We start from the raw sequence: 16061 nt of genomic DNA, 5'->3' as shown, positions 1-16061 counted from the left end.
ATGTCTAAAATGCAGTCTGAAATGGATGTTGTTCGGCTTAATCTTCATATATGTAATTCTTGTATTAATAATTGATACAAATTAATCTCGTAATCATCCTATTATTAACTAGTAATGAGTCAAGATAAGTAAATGAAATGAAACAAAACAAGAAACCCAAAATAAACACAAACAACAATTTCTAGCACCCTTTTATCGCCACTATATCGCTACTGTATCAGCAAGGTATTGCCATTTTATTGCTTTTTAGATAGAAACGAATTATGCACTTCCTCTGTTTTTCAGTTTTGCCATATGTCCATTTTTTGACCTTTAAGTTTTCTACCAATTATGCAAATTTTGTGTTCTATATATGATTGGATTGAGCACAGAAAAATGAAGAAAACTACATGGACCAAATGTCAAAAATGGATACAAAAAAAAGTATAAGTCAGTGGAAACGAACACGTCGTTTCAAATAAGTTAATTGTTATACCTCCATAAAGAGCAAGTATGTTTATATATCGAACAGTACGAAATAGTTGAACTTCACAATCTAAAGAATAAGTATGCTAACCACGATTGCAACTCGAAAACAAAACCCAAAAATGTAAACAGTTTATGTGCCATATAAGGCAATTAGCCATTACCACGACTGTACAATATTACATTTCACCATGTACAACATGGCCAAAAACCCTAAATTATTTCACCTTACTACATAGAATATCTAAACCAAATAGCTCTATCAAAATGGATGGATGACCATATAAAGCACCTCCAGCACAGCTTCGATCTCTGCATCTTCATATAGAGGATTTCCTGAAATAATTAAGGAACACAGTGAATTCCCAAGTGATAAGTGAAAACTGAACTCAATTCACTGACATTATCATATTTACCTCATATATATGCCTCCCTCCTTAAAGTCTCAATCGCAAGCTTGAGTAGGTAATATGTGATCTTCGAAGGGTGTCTAATGTAGAGACTATAAATGAACACCTACAATTTCCCTTCTTTGGATGAAACAGAACAACAAACAAACACAGAATCCAATTGCATAAATCACCAAAACCATTAAAACCACAATGGAACGGGAATAAAACCATAATAAAATAGCAATAAAACATCAATACGATACCAATAACAACAGCAGTTTCAAACAAAGAACAAAGAACACACTCATTCACTGTTTCAAACAAGGAATCATCACAATCAAACAATTTCAGAGAAACCCATAAACCCTAAACCAAATTCAGAGAAACCCTTAAACTAATTTCATAGAAACTCATAAACCCTATACCAATTTCAGAGAAACCCCTATACCAATTTCAGAGAAACTCCTAAACCAATTTCAAGGAAACCCCTAAACCCTAAACCAATTTCATAGAAACCATACACCCTAAACCAACTTCAAAGAAACCCAAAGAAAATGATGATGAACTGTACCTTTTGGATGTGAACAGTGGAGTTAAGCTTCGATGAGCAGACATCGCTGAGGGAAGAAGACCACTGCATCAAAGAGAGAGAGAGACACAGATCTGCGCTAGAGCAAAGAGAGAGAGAGACAGACAGACATAGAGAGAAAAGGGGACTGAGCAAGCTGAGAGAGAACCAAATTTTTGAAAATGTGATATGGGTGCAATTAATGGACAATAAAGATGTATTTATAGGTGATAGTTTTAAATTTTTTAGGGAGGGGTGGTATTTTCACAAAAATTATAAAATTGGTGGTATTTTGAGCTATTTCCCTATATCATAAGATTTTATAAGATTTGAAAGGGCCACATATATTTATATCATAGGATTTATGTCTGGGTCTGACTAAATAGGGCTATAGCCCAAACCAAAATTTGAAACTTTTCTAAATACCAAGCCCAACAAATATAGTGAACCCAGAACAGGGGAGACTGCTGGTTTTACCATCTTAATTGGCTGTTGCACATTTGGTAACTCAGTCAAATAGTGTAAAAGGAACTTGCTTGGTTTTTTAAAATTTGTGTTACCCTATGGACTGTTACTGTTATGAGATATCATGTGGTTCTATGCAAGTGGAGTTTCTGCCCTATGTTTTTTTTTTTTTTGTGTGGTAGTATTTTCTCTTCTATCCCCTACCACATTCTTTTTCGAAGTATGGTATTGTTTGGAGTTAATCCTCAATTAATAAGTTGGAAGCTATATGCCATTTCTTATCTTTGCTGGGAATCAAATGAAAGTAGAGGGCCTAAGAGCTACTCCACCGCAGCACCAAAACCGGGTGAAAGGCCCCTCGAGTTGGCACAAAAGAGCTCGGTAGCGGGAGAATCGGCCGGCAATGTTGGTCCCACCAGCCGGGCAGGCCAAGGGCAACTTCCACAGGCTTGACTGAGTCTTGACGTCACGATAAATCAAATTTTTTTACCTTTGGCGCGTGTAATTCATGCGCCAACGGTAAAAAATTTGATTTCGCGCGTTGACGTCGACCACAGAATCCAATAGTAAAGTGCCACGTGTCGCAAGGGACGCTCCGATTGTTTTTCAAATCACTATCCTCTTTTTGGCAAAAAATTGAAATTTTTTGAAAAATTCTGAATTTTTTTTTTAAATACCAAAAAAATTTGTATTTTTTTCCTATAAATACCTAACCATTTTATTTACTTTCCACACCAAATCTTCATACAATTCTTCTCCATTCAATATTTTTTACTCTCCACTCACATTATTCACTTTCCACACCAATTCTCCATACAAACTCTTCTCCTTTCAATATTTTTTACTCTCCACTCACATTTTTCACTTTCCATACCAATTCTCCATACAAACTCTTCTCCTTCCAATATTTTTTACTCTCCACTCACATTTTTCTATTACTTTCCATTTGTATAAAAAAAACAAATGACATCTTCTGTCGAAGTTTAAGGCTCGTGGGCAACTCAGGAAGATATTGCGTTGTGTCAATCTTGGGTGAACGTTAGTCATGACCCTATCACGGGCAATGAGATGAAGTTCCATCATATGTGGAGCAAAATTCATGGAGAATTTTGTCAAAGATCGGGTTCCATTCGGACCGAAATGGCCTTATCCAGTATGTTTGTTGTCTATAATTTCTCTACAGTTGCAACCAGTGAACTGACTCTTTTGCCCGAGATGAGGTTGGCTAAGGTGAGAGCGACAAGTACCATCCACGTGTCAGCAGGGAGTGAATTTCTCAGTCATGAATTTTCTTAAAAGTGAGGGCAAGAACTTCTACTATCAAGTCTCTCTATTTTGTTGAAGGAATTAGAGGTCTTTCATTTGAATTTTCTTACAAGTGAGGGCAGGGAGCCAATGACCTTGCTGGCGAAGCTAGAGGGGAGTTTGGATTATCCATGTAAGCTTTAACAAAGAAGAACCCATTTGAGTTTGGGACTTTGGACCTGTTGGGTCTCGTGGTGTCGCCATAAATTTGACTGAGGTATAGAAGAGAAGGTGAAGTGGGTTTACAGGTAGAGTTGCAGAGATGGCTTGTGGCGGTGAAGCTATGGGTGTTGAAGTTGGCTTTGAGAGAAGGCAAAGTGGATGATCACAAAAAACAATCTCACGTGAAAAAAAAAAAAAAAAGTCTCATGGGTTAGGGTGGGATTTAAGATAAGATTTGATATTTATACATCTCACTAAAAAGTCTCACATAATTTCGCATTTAAAAAATCCTTCGAAATGACCAAGTTTTTGAATACCATAAGACTTTTTGTTACTTGTTTAAAGTATTGATTGAATACCACAAGATTTTGACACTCTCTTTAAAAAATCCTATAAGTCTTAATGGAATACCACAAGACTTGTTTAGATTATTTAAAAATCTTAATTGAATACCATAAGACTTATCTATCCCAAAATAGTCTTTTAAAATCTCAATTGAATACACCCCCTAGTTTGCAAAAGTATTTCTCAAACTGAAGTGGGAATAGAAAGTGAAAGGCTGAAGAAGCAATAAATAAATAACATGATGGGAAAATACAATAGCGTTAAAAGGGTTTAGGCTTAATTGTAGCAATAATTACTGAATTTTTGCTTGATTCACAAATTTTTTTGTCCTCATGCAAAATCATTTAGGACGAGGGAAGGTTACCTCATCCAAAGCCAGGGTATGCGAAGGTCACTTTGAGGACTTATAAAGAGGGTCATAGCGTCTTTTTTAGTTTTTACAAATTACACATTAAGAGGGATTGTCGACGACGCGACTCGAACCTAGGCTCGAATAGCGAAAAGAACGATCCAATTCACAATCTGGTTCTTCAATTCAACTTGGAAAAATCACTTTTGTTAGCAGCATTGTAAAATTTAGAGAGCTTCACTAATATACCCAAAATTTAGGCTGAAATTATAAAATAAAGAAAAACCCACATGAAATGCACTTTAGAAACACACCCAAAACTCATTTGCTATATAAGAAATTGGTTGAAGTTCCTATAAATTACGTGATTGCCATTGATCAACTTAAAAAAAGCCCAACACAAAAAACTTAAAAAACACCCAAAAGAAGCCCAGCCCAATTTTATAAAAAAACCTAAACAATTCATTACAAACAAAATGTCTTGAAAACCGTAGCTTCACTAATGCGTCATGTTGATTAATGACTGTAATGTTTTACACCTTTACTGTCATGTTGATTAATGGCTGTAATGTTCCAGTCTAGGGTAATAACATTGCTAGTTTACTGTCATGTTGATTAATGGTTGTGTTCCAGTCTATGGTAATAACACTGCTAGTTTCCTATGACATTCTATTTCAAATGCATGTCTACTCTTGTAATGTTCCAGTCTATGGTAATAACACTACTAGTTTCCTACGACATCATATTTCTAATGCATGTCTACTCATGTAATGTTACAATTTAGGGTAATAATACTGCTAGTTTCCTATGACATCATATTTCTAATGCATGTCTATCTCTGTAATGTTCCAGTCTAAGATAATAACATTGCTAGTTTACTGTCATATTGATTAATGATTGTAATGTTCCAATCTAGGGTAATAACACTCCTAGTTTACTGTCATATTGATTAATGGCTGTAATGTTCTAGTCTAGGGTAATAACATTGCTAGTTTCCTGTGACATCTTATTTCTAATACATGGCTACCCTCTGTAATCTTCCAGTCTAAGGTAATAACACACTACTAGTTTCCCATGACATCCTATTTTTAATCCATGTCTACCTCTATAATGTTCTAGTATAGGGTAATAACACTGTTAGTTTCCTATGACATCTTATTTCTAATGTATGTCTACCCATGTAATGTTCCAGTCTAAGGTAATAACATTGCTATTTTACTATCATGTTGATTAATGGTTGTAATGTTCCAGTCTAGGGTAATAACACTGCTAGTTTCCTATGACATCCTATATCTAATGCATGTCTACCCCTGTAATGTTTCAGTTTAGGATAATAACACTGTTAGTTTACTATCATATTGATTAATGCTTGTCATGTTGCTATTTCTAATACATGTCCATCAAAGAAAAGATGAACAAAGAACAAACCAGACCAACTGAAAACAAGTTGAGCCCAGATTGTTAATACTATTATGTCATAGAAGTACATTGTTAACACTTTGTCATAGAAGTATATTGTTAAACAAAAATGAGATCCATAAGTGAAATAGTAACAAAAGATAAATCGATCATCAAAGCTTAAAATACATTCCAAAAATCAATTAAAATCCGAAGATAAATACATAATTGAAGCAAAAGATAAAAAATCTCATGTCCAAACCAAATGATGACGACAACAATGACGACGACGTGGCAAAAGAGGAGTAGAGTTAAGAGCATCTTATCGAGGTTTGTTCGAGGTTTTGAACAATCTGAAAAAAGAAGAAGAATAGAAGCACGATTTTATAACAAGAAATCAAAGGTAAAATATTGAAAATTGTAGATCAGAGATGAAGAATATAGTTGAACCTGAGATTGAGCTTCAATGGAAGCTCCTCTTGCTCCAACATCGAGAAAGCACCAATAAGAATGGTTTTTTGGAAAATTTGATTTGATTTTTTGGCAGATCTGATCATTCTCTCTCAAATCCATAGTACAAGGGCAATATAGGTATTTTACACACACAAATAAACTAAAAAATAGCTATTAAATTGAAAAAATTGACAGCTGTTGATTTGTGAGTGTGTTTATAGTTTTTAAATGGTAAGATTGGGTATATAACTAAATTTGTATAAAACTTAAGGCAAAATAATAAAAATAAAAATAAAAGAGTAAATTACTATACACACCCCCCCCGGGCGAATTAGGACCCTAATCGAACTTAACCTTTTGAATTAAAAAGTCAACTAATTTAGCACCCAAATTAAATGGCCAATTTTAGACCTGTCGTTAGATTATAAAGGATTTCATCTAAAGTTTTGTTAATATTCGTAGGTGAGACTCACGTGAAACATAATTGGAGGGCAACATAGTCTTGAACCTATTTTCCCTCCCAATCCTCATCTTCCCTAATCGAATGGAGCGAAAATGGAAACACAACAGCCCTATTTCACACAATCGAAGCACCACAAACAATCCAAAAGACAAATCCAACCCATGTGGGTATACAAGAGCTTGAGTTTTGACGAGGATAAAACGGGAGAAGAGAGAGAATGAGAAACAATACTTGGGTTGGCAGTCGTATTTGGTTTTGGGTTCAGCCTTTGATACCTTTTCCTTTCTCTTCGTTACTTCACAAGACATTGATGCTTGGTTTTGGAATATTACCAACATATTCACACATGAAAATGGTTAATTGTTTTATTAGTCCCTGAACTTTGATCCAATTTTCATTTGAGTACCTCAATTTCCAAAATGGTTCCCATGGTCCTTTAACTTTAGTTTCGTTTGAAAATTCATAGTCAATTTTATTAAATTTTTTTGTTAAATGCAGAGGCAAAATGGTATTTTTATATTAAAATAAAAAATCATATTTTTAAAATAACAATAAAAACAATCAAATAAAAAACCAATAATTTTTTTTTCAAGTTTTTGGGGAGTAGAAATCGAGATAGAGGGGGAGAGAGAGAGTTTAATTTTAATTTTGTATTCATACTTTAATCAATTTTGATACAAAAATACCATTTTATCTCTGCATAAATTAACAAAATTGAGGGTAGGACCATTTGTTCTAACGAAGTTAAAGGGACTATTTTGGAAATTGAATGATACAAATCGGGTCTAAATTCAGGACTAATAAAACAATTAACCCCACATTAAAATTCATTGCCCCACCATCACCACTTTGTTCCGTCACAGTCGATTCCTCCAACAACTGAATCAACTTGGGTAAAAAGGGTTTAATGGTTTAAACAACGTGAATGTTCAGGGTTCTGGTCCCATTGCTCTGTGGCTTGAGACCCTTGACATTAGAGCTGATGTTGCCAAGGTGGTGCTTACCGGAGCTGTCTCTAAGGGAGAGAATACAAGTGGCGTTTTCTCTGACCCGGAGCAGCCTGTGGGTAAGGTTAGGACCCTTTTGGCTTTCTCTGGTTCTTCACTAGCCCTGTTATCAAGAAGGCTGTGGCTTTCTTTGATCGTGAAGTTGACCCAAGATCAATCTCTTGGTCTTTTTTTGTTTGGTTTAATCAAGTGGTGTGACCCTTTATCAGGAGGAAATGTTGTGGGAAATGGGTGGCTGGTTTGAGGAGGACCGAATTGTCCTCTATTTTTGTTACATATACGCTTCACATGATATTATTAACGAAATTGTGAATTAAATGTGAAAAAATATAATGACACGGATGTAATTGACTATATTTTTTTGTTCAGGGACTAAATTAGCTGATTTTTTAATTTAAAGGGTTAATTTCTACAAGGGTCATATTTCAGGGTAAAACGGCTGAAAATCCAAAGTAAAAGGAGCTGAATATTTAATTATATACTAGAAATTAGAAAATACCGGATGGGAAATTGGGAATGAATCAAGAGTGGAAACTGGAGGCTGAGCCGAGTGAGTGAGTGGGTCAATTTCCCCCTCACATGACATCCCTGCCCAACCCCAAGGCCCAAAACCCTAGTATTGCATAAGTAGTAGTACACGCTGACAATTGAGAAGCAAGCAATTTAGCAGCAGCATCCTCCCTGATAAAGTGAGATCTGAGTAGTAGGTGACAAGTTACCGAAGCCAACCAGAGTAGAGGTCCAAAGGTTCCAGTAGTGGAGTGGCAACCTTGGGGGCTGGGCTCTTTTGTTATATTTTTTAGGAAGGGAAATACTTATAAGATTTGGAGATGGAAGGGAATTCGGGTGGCGTAGGAGGAGGAGGAGCAGTAGCAGTAGCAGGAGTAGGAGCAGGAGGAGCAACGACAGTAGGAGGTGGAGCTGGAGGCGGAGGTAATGACGTGGAGCTTCTGTGTAAGACGCTGCAGGTTGAGCACAAGCTCTTCTACTTCGATCTCAAAGAGAACCCTCGCGGCCGCTATCTCAAAATTTCCGAGAAGACGTCAGCCACCAGGTCCACCATCATCGTTCCCTTCTCCGGTATCTCCTGGTTCCTCGATCTCTTCAATTACTATGTCAATTCGGACGATCAGGATGTGTTCAGCAAGGAATTGCAGCTAGACACCAAGGTAAGTAGCAGCAAACTTTTCATTCCACCCCTAAGATTGCTTCCACCACCCGCCTCATGTTTTCCTTCTTTCCTTTCTTTGCTTAATTATCTCCTCAGGTCTTCTACTTTGACATTGGCGAGAACCGCAGGGGCCGTTTCTTGAAGGTTCTTTCTTTCTTTTTTCCTTTTTCAAATATCTTTTATCCTCTCTCTTTTCAGTGTTTTACTTGCTCACTTACACTTACATCTGCTGCGGTTCATTTTCAATGCTAATGACATTTTGACTAGACACATCAGTTTAGCTTTGCATCTGGGTTGCCTCCTCTTCTTTATCAATAATCTTTCGCTTCAGATTTTCTAATTTTCTTTTTTCCTAAATATATTTTCGTATGTAAACAATTGCTTCTGTGTGTACGTGATTTTCCCCCTTAAAAATACTCTATGCTTCCCTTGCATTCTGGATTACTTGGTATTGATAAGTAGATCCTTCATCCTTATTTTGAAGAAATCTTCCCCTGTACTGACTAGGGTATGGGATTTGATATTTTTCGATATATATGGTGTACGAAAAGGTATTAGTCAATGACTATTTGATTTCATAGTAAATCGTTGTAGAACCCTCTTTTCTTCAAACTGTGTGCAAGATCAAGAGTTTGATTGTGTAAAGAGGCCCCTGAAATGCCTCAGAAGTTGGATTAGTATGCCCTAAACCCTTTAACGAAAAATTATGGACTTTTATCTCTGCTTCCCTGCCCCCCCATATAAAAAGATGCATAAGTATTTGTTTCACCGCTCTCATGGTACCGAGAATCACTCTTCTAGTTTAATGCTGCTTTGGAAATTTTATTTTTTCCTAAATGTTGTTTATTCATAAGATTTTATAGTGCATATTCTCTGAAATGTCATATAGAAGTAGTTTGCCCTCTACTACTTTTTAGCTATTTAATTCAAGGTTTGAATGGTGGATTATGTAGTTAGTGAATGTAATGGTCCTTTAGATTGTTCTGATAGTTTTTGGAAGCAAAGAGTTCAAAGTTATTGGAGACAATAGTAAAGATGGAGAATGGTTCATGGTATTATACTTGGTGCATTCTGGCGTTTTTGGCTCTCTTTATATGTGGAGTATAGTTGGCTAGCCATAAAAGGTCTTAATTACATGGTGATGCCACATGCAAACATTTTATGTGTGTTGTCTATGTTTTCCTGAGTGTAGTTAATTGTTTTTTGTATCACGTCACTTCTTGTACATTCTTTGTTTCTGTCTCATTATTATTATCTTTTTACAGAACTTTCCTTTATTTTTTCTGTTGAGGAATATAAATTAAGTTTGGGGTTTTTAGTTACTTGCCTCTGACACCACTGGCAATGCCATTAGTTTCTATTATTATTATTATTATTATTATTATTTCATATGATGATATAGAGTATCATGTTCAAGTTTGAAAATTTCAAATGTAGGTTTATTGGTAGTTTGGTCCACAGTCGGTAGAAATACAGGTCGAGCTTGCATAAACAATGGAAATTTTGGATGGAGCTTTAGGAAATCTCTAGTTCCATACTCAACTGTTTTGTGTGCAAAAAGAAAAATACTTAATTAATTTAAATACAAACATTAACCAATGTTTAGCTTAAATTTCATTACAATTTCAGCCCATTTGAATAACTTAAAATAGAACTTAAAAAACCAAGATTTGAAAACCAAAAAAAAAAAAAAACTAGGTAACTAGAATGAGTAATTCCTAATCCTTCTAGCATTTTCGTTTGTCCAGTCTCTCTTTTGGTATTTTTCATATCATGGCAAGCCATTTAACTTTTTCGGCAAAAGGTGGATTGAAAAATTCAGCATTCACATTTTCCCAAAGACATGTGAATCCAATTCTTCGTGAAATAAACATTCTCCGCTTTCATTTTTATTTCTCTATCTTCGCGTTTGCAACAAAGAAAGGGGGAACTTGAGGGAACCCTACAAGTGCTTTGCCTGCAATTGATTGTTGGCGTGACTTGTGAGTTCATGTCCGGTAGAGATGAAGCCAAAACCTGTAAACCCAGCTATATTTCAGTGATATACATCCCTTCATACCATTGGAGATATTTTCTAGAAAATCCTGCTTTTTCTTGGAGTTGTCACTGAAGTCAATGTGGTTTTGATATGTTGCCGAAACTTCAGAATTTCAGCAACACCCTAGGAAGAGATCCAATTTATTTCCATATCAGTACTCTAATTCCATCATTCTTTCAGACCAACATCCAGTTTTTTGCATTTCTGCTGAAATCTGATTAAGACTATGGTAAACTATGTTTGTCCTTGACACAACTGTCTAAAAACTATTAGCATAAAGTTTTTTATCTTCCACTTTTAGTAGCTCACGTCCACTTTTGGACTGGATGATAATATCATGTGTCTGATGCATCGAAACTTGTGAAATTTGGCTTCGAGCAGCTTGTGAACGACTTGAATATTTTGTGGCCTTGATATAACGTGGAGCCCTGCGCTACTTGTTAAGTAGTATTTGCATTGCATTGTTACTCTACTTCCTTGTACATTGGATGAAAATCTAATAATTAATAGGAAAGATACCATTTACTTATATACTCCAACTAGTTATCATTCTAGTTTGATTTCTATTTTTTTTTTTCCAACGACTTGGAGCATAGTATATTTCTATTTCCTGTTAAGGTACTTGGCATCAAATGTTTAAGAATTTTTGTGTATATATGCACCTTTATATGGAGGGATATCTAATAAGGTCCTGAACTAAAATCCTGTTTGTCAACCGTTATATTAGATGCGGATGGAACCCACAAGGCATCTCAGTCATCCATGTATGATTTTTAGTTGAAAAACATACCATTTTGTAAGGTATTTGAAAATAACTCTATATATAATTTCATTATGCATATATACGTTTTTTTGGTCAAAATTATGCATATATACTCAAGCATGCATTTTATAGTGTCTTCTTTTTATCATTTTTTACCCTGAATTTAGCATGGTGTCATTGAAGGACAATTATAACATGTATTCTTTTGATTTATGTTTGAAAACCTTAATAAATTCAAGTTGCATGGTTTTTTTTGTTTTTTTTTTATTTTACAAATTTATAATGATTCATTTCTTCTAAAGAAGGATTTGGTTAAGTTGTCCAGTTTGAGTTGTTTGAACGCGATCTGAATCTAGTGCTGATTGTTGTATTTATTGCATCAATACTTTAAAATGTTCATATTTGCAGCCAGATGCTTTAAGATGTGGAATCCTAAATAATTTAATGGATTCTTACCTATTAACCTTTTTGTTTATGGAAGCAAGATGATTCCCAAGATCTAAGATACATACTACATTGAAGTGGCAAGTGGAACCAACTAGATGTCAAATGTTAAACTCTTGTGTGGAACTGCTAAGAAAACAATAAGGCCACATCACACAAACCAATTCACATTCTAAATCAATTGATCTTGGGTGCTGCTGACTCTTGAGTGTTTTTTGTTTTTATAAAAAATTAATTGTTTAAGGCCTTTGCTTCTTTATTTTGTGCCTGGGAGAAGAAACCCCACAAGCATGGATTTCCTTGTGTACAGGCACAGCAGATCTGTTGCTGAACTCACGCCCCAAACATGTCCATGTGGGAGTTTGCCATGTCAGGCCTAAACATGCGTACTAAAGAGAGATTTCTCTGCACCAAATTTCTTAGCTCAATGATCCTTCCATTGCAATACACTGAAAAATTTGTTCCTTATCCAGCTGCCAACTTCTTTCTCCATGATTTAAGACCTCAAATTTTTCCACTTACATTACATGCATTTTACCAACTTCTCATGTTTTCCCATTGTTGAAGTGGAATATTAGTAATGGAGGTGCACTCACCTGAGTGCCTAAAACTCTGCATCAATGTTACAGCATTTATTCTTAGTTCTTAACTTTGCAGCCACTGCTCAATGTTTAGGCACTCTCGGGCGCCTATTCTTAGGCGTCAGTATACCGTAATTATTAAATAATAATGGTTCTAGGTTTAACTCCATAATCAGGGCATGCAACTCTGGTTTTGGTTCCCTGCCCTGACTTTTTAGTTGTAGGAACTTGAAATATGGCAAAGAGCCAACATTGAGGTGTCAAACCTTTCCATTGAAGTGAGCTCTTGGAGAAGATGGACCTTTTATGGCTTAGGGTAACTTTTATCCATCGAGCTATGACGTTATGAAGCTATCTTTATTGCATGGATTGTTTATTATTGTCTTTGCATGAATTCTAACCAGTCTGAGGAGAAGACAATTCCAGGGCTAGACTGCAGTTTTTTGTTCTCCAATTTTTTCTGCTCTAATAAATTTTTTTGGTGCAGGTATCCGAAGCTTCTGTTAGTAGAAATCGCAGTACTATCATTGTTCCTGCAGGAAGCGCCCGGGATGAAGGGTGGGCAGCATTTAGAAACATTTTGGCAGAGATCAATGAAGCATCTAGACTTTTTATACTGCCCAATCAGGTGTTCTTGTTTTTCATGCATAAACTTTCTATTTCTGGGTAATATAATTTTCTCTAGTATCTCACACGTCCTGTTAATTTCCACCTGGTTGTCTCCATGCCAAAGCAGCAAAGTTCTGAAACCTCAGAGCGTCTTGTTGGGCTTTCAGATGATGTAGGCGCTGGCTTCATATCTGGCCACAGTAGTCAAACTGCTCCAACTTCTGAACTGAATGTTGACAGATCTGCAGAGTTGCCTGCACAGGATGAAATTGGTAACATGGGGGTATCTAAAGTGATCAGAGCTGATCAAAAAAGGTTCTTCTTTGATCTTGGGAGTAATAACAGGGGCCATTTCCTAAGAATATCAGAGGTATGCTTCAAAAAATAAAAAGAAATTATTTCATTGAGACCCTAGGCGGATTTTCTTGTTCATTTTACTTTTAATTTAAGGTTTCTGACAGTAAATGAAGTCTTAATATCTTTAGAATTCCGTTAAAATTGCAGGTTGCAGGTTCTGATCGCTCCTCCATAATTCTCCCGCTGTCAGGGCTCAAGCAGTTCCATGAAATAGTAGGTCACTTTGTGGAGATAACCAAAGACCGAATTGAAGGAATGACAGGTGCAAATGTTCGGACTGTGGATTCCCCCCAGAGGTAAATGGTTCCCTGGGGTTTGGTGATTAAACAAATAATACCAGTATATCAAGATTGCGTTAGAGGTACAAGTAGGTGTTTGATTAGGGGTGGGATTCTCCTCACAGTTGTGTTCTGTTATTTTCTTCTCTACCTCTATTCTCTCATTCAAGTCTGAAATAATCCGTTTTCTGATTGCTCAACTTAGAATTCGGAGAGGATTGCCATGCTTAATTTAAACAGGCAATAACAGAAAAAAAACAGACCAGATACTTGTTGTAACTTGAGTTTGATAGTGTATCAACCTTCCAACTTAATAATGACCATTCCAGCTGTGCTTTGTTTTGTTCAGTAGCACAAATGTATCTACTTTATTTCTAGTTTCATAGCTTGTGATGCAGGTTTTCAATTGTCTTAAGTGTAACCTTGGGGTTGGTGATGTTAGCCTTGAAGCTAAATCATGATGAGGGAAAAAACTTGGTTTTGAGAGATATGCTACTCACTGCTGCTGGCAGATTGTAGAGATGATTAGCTTTTGCAGCGAGTGATGGCAGCTGTTACTTGAAAATTGTTTAGCTTGAGCAGCAAGTGTTAGCCATTCTTGTAATATCATATTCACACTGCTAGTGCTATCCTGCAAGTCCATACTGCTACGTATGTTTGTATTTTTCTTTTCCTTTTTTGTCATTTGCGGGTAAATTTTCTCCGGCCCTGGTACCTTTACGTCTTCTGATCATAGCCTTCAATCTTGTCGTTACGTGGATAACCCGGAGTCAAGTTGACATCAAGAAGGTTAATTGAATTTATAGACACTGGGTAATAGTTCTCTCATTTCTTCCATCAGTATCATCTTGCGAAAAATATAATTGATTGCAACTTTTTATACACCACAAAATGGATGGGAGTTGGAGCCTGAATTTCATCGTTGAGTATGACCTGTCATAGCTACATTTTCCCCTTCATTTCTTGAAAACTTAAAATGTCGATTCCCATGTTTCCCAAGTAAAATGAAACATTTGACCTAAAAGCCGCTTCTCCTTGAAGGGATCCTCATGTTTACTCTCTCTGCTAATCCTAAAGGCGATTTCTCACGTTCCCTATTGGAAGGTGTGTAGAGCTCTTGCTCTTTTGCTTGCATAACCTCCTTCCACTCTCTTGGTGTTGGTCCTTTGGGGCTTCAGGTTGTGATTTCCCTAATCTTGCTATGATTGGTTGTTGGGTTCTTTGTTCTGGTTTGTTGAAGCTGATGCTTGGGTGGATGTCCTTATGTTGGCGTGGTTCAGTGTTTGGGGGAATTTTGGTCCTGGCGGCAGATCTGTGAGTCTTTTGTATGCAGCTGTGTTGTTTTGTGTGGCGGCGGTGTCTCCCCTCATTTTTGGGCACGGGGGTGTGAACTGAGCTTTATGCCTGATTTTGGGCTTTGATTGTATTCGAGGTACGCCTGTGGAATATGTGTGTTGTTTTGTTGGGCTAATTGTTTGTTATTTTTGTTTTTATGCTGGGTTTGCGAACTTTGTAGTTCTATCGTGCCATTGACATGTGTGTTGTTTGCTTGCCTTTTTGGCTTTTAATGGAATCTGATTTTGACTAAAATAAATTAAAACGAACATGCTTACACATCGAGACAAAATTATGCTTTTCTTGTAGTTTGAGTTAGATCTGACAAAATCACGTACAACATACACATGAAAGATTAAGTGCTCAGGACACTCAATACAGTCCAAGTTCATTACAGTGATTGAATAATTTTGCCAAGTCTTGGGTTAATCACGCAAATTCTACATATAACTTCTTGATGAGGTTACTTTCCGTTCATTCACATAGGTTATCTACTTAGGTAAATGAACCTCACATTTGATATAAGCAATTGGGGAGGGGGAACTAAACATAGATTTCGGACACAATGATAAATGCTCTTATCCACTTAAATATGCACATTATTTCCTTAAATAAGAGACACTTTATTTGTTCTCAATCTATAATGCAGTCCCTTCATCCAATCTAATTCATTTGTAAGGAGCACAAATGGCATTTGTCTTTTTATTTTTTATTTATTTTTTGGTAACAAGGAGGGCTAAGGCCCAACACAAACACTAAACAGCAAAAACAGAAACCCTACACAAATCATTAAACAAACAGGAGGAGAGAGAGTCCCAAATATGGTGATGCAAAGTCTCAGAGATCCCAATAGAAGCAAGCAGTTTGTCTTTTTATTTGATTATACTTCTTAGTGGTTTTCGATTAGTTGACGCTCGCTCGCTTGCATAATCATTCCTAAAGTATTATTCTTGAGTTTCTACACTGTAGCTCCATACACAAAACTTTTTAGCAATAATATCATGAATCAACAAAATCAATAAAACTTGATCATCTGTTTGGTATTTGCGGAGGGTCAGAGGAGGCCGTTTACATTAGTAGTGGTTGCCATACTACAAGAACATCAAGGACAAT

The 16061-nt window shown here is 36.2% G+C and overlaps 1 protein-coding gene across 2 annotated transcripts; it reads left to right on the top strand.

Moving 5' to 3' along the window:
- Positions 1-7875: 7875 nt before the first annotated feature.
- On the top strand, positions 7876-13961 carry LOC103319935 (purin-rich alpha 1). 2 transcript variants are annotated; one of them, XM_008221556.3, is made up of 5 exons: positions 7876-8541; positions 8640-8687; positions 12857-12997; positions 13103-13348; positions 13483-13961. In XM_008221556.3, the coding sequence occupies exons 1-5, from the start codon at positions 8203-8205 to the stop codon at positions 13633-13635; spliced, it is 927 nt and encodes a 308-aa protein (XP_008219778.1). In that variant the 5' UTR covers positions 7876-8202; the 3' UTR covers positions 13636-13961. The 2 variants fall into 2 exon arrangements, with proteins under 2 accessions (XP_008219778.1, XP_008219859.1); XM_008221637.2 differs by having other exon boundaries at positions 7881-8541; positions 13106-13348.
- Positions 13962-16061: the final 2100 nt, after the last annotated feature.

Source organism: Prunus mume, linkage group LG1 (genome assembly GCF_029339155.1).
Source record: "Prunus mume cultivar Tortuosa linkage group LG1, ASM2933915v1, whole genome shotgun sequence".
In the NCBI taxonomy this organism is placed as follows: Eukaryota; Viridiplantae; Streptophyta; class Magnoliopsida; order Rosales; family Rosaceae; genus Prunus; species Prunus mume.
The sequence above is the reverse complement of the archived record's forward strand: the minus strand, read 5'-3'. Positions and strand labels throughout refer to the sequence as shown.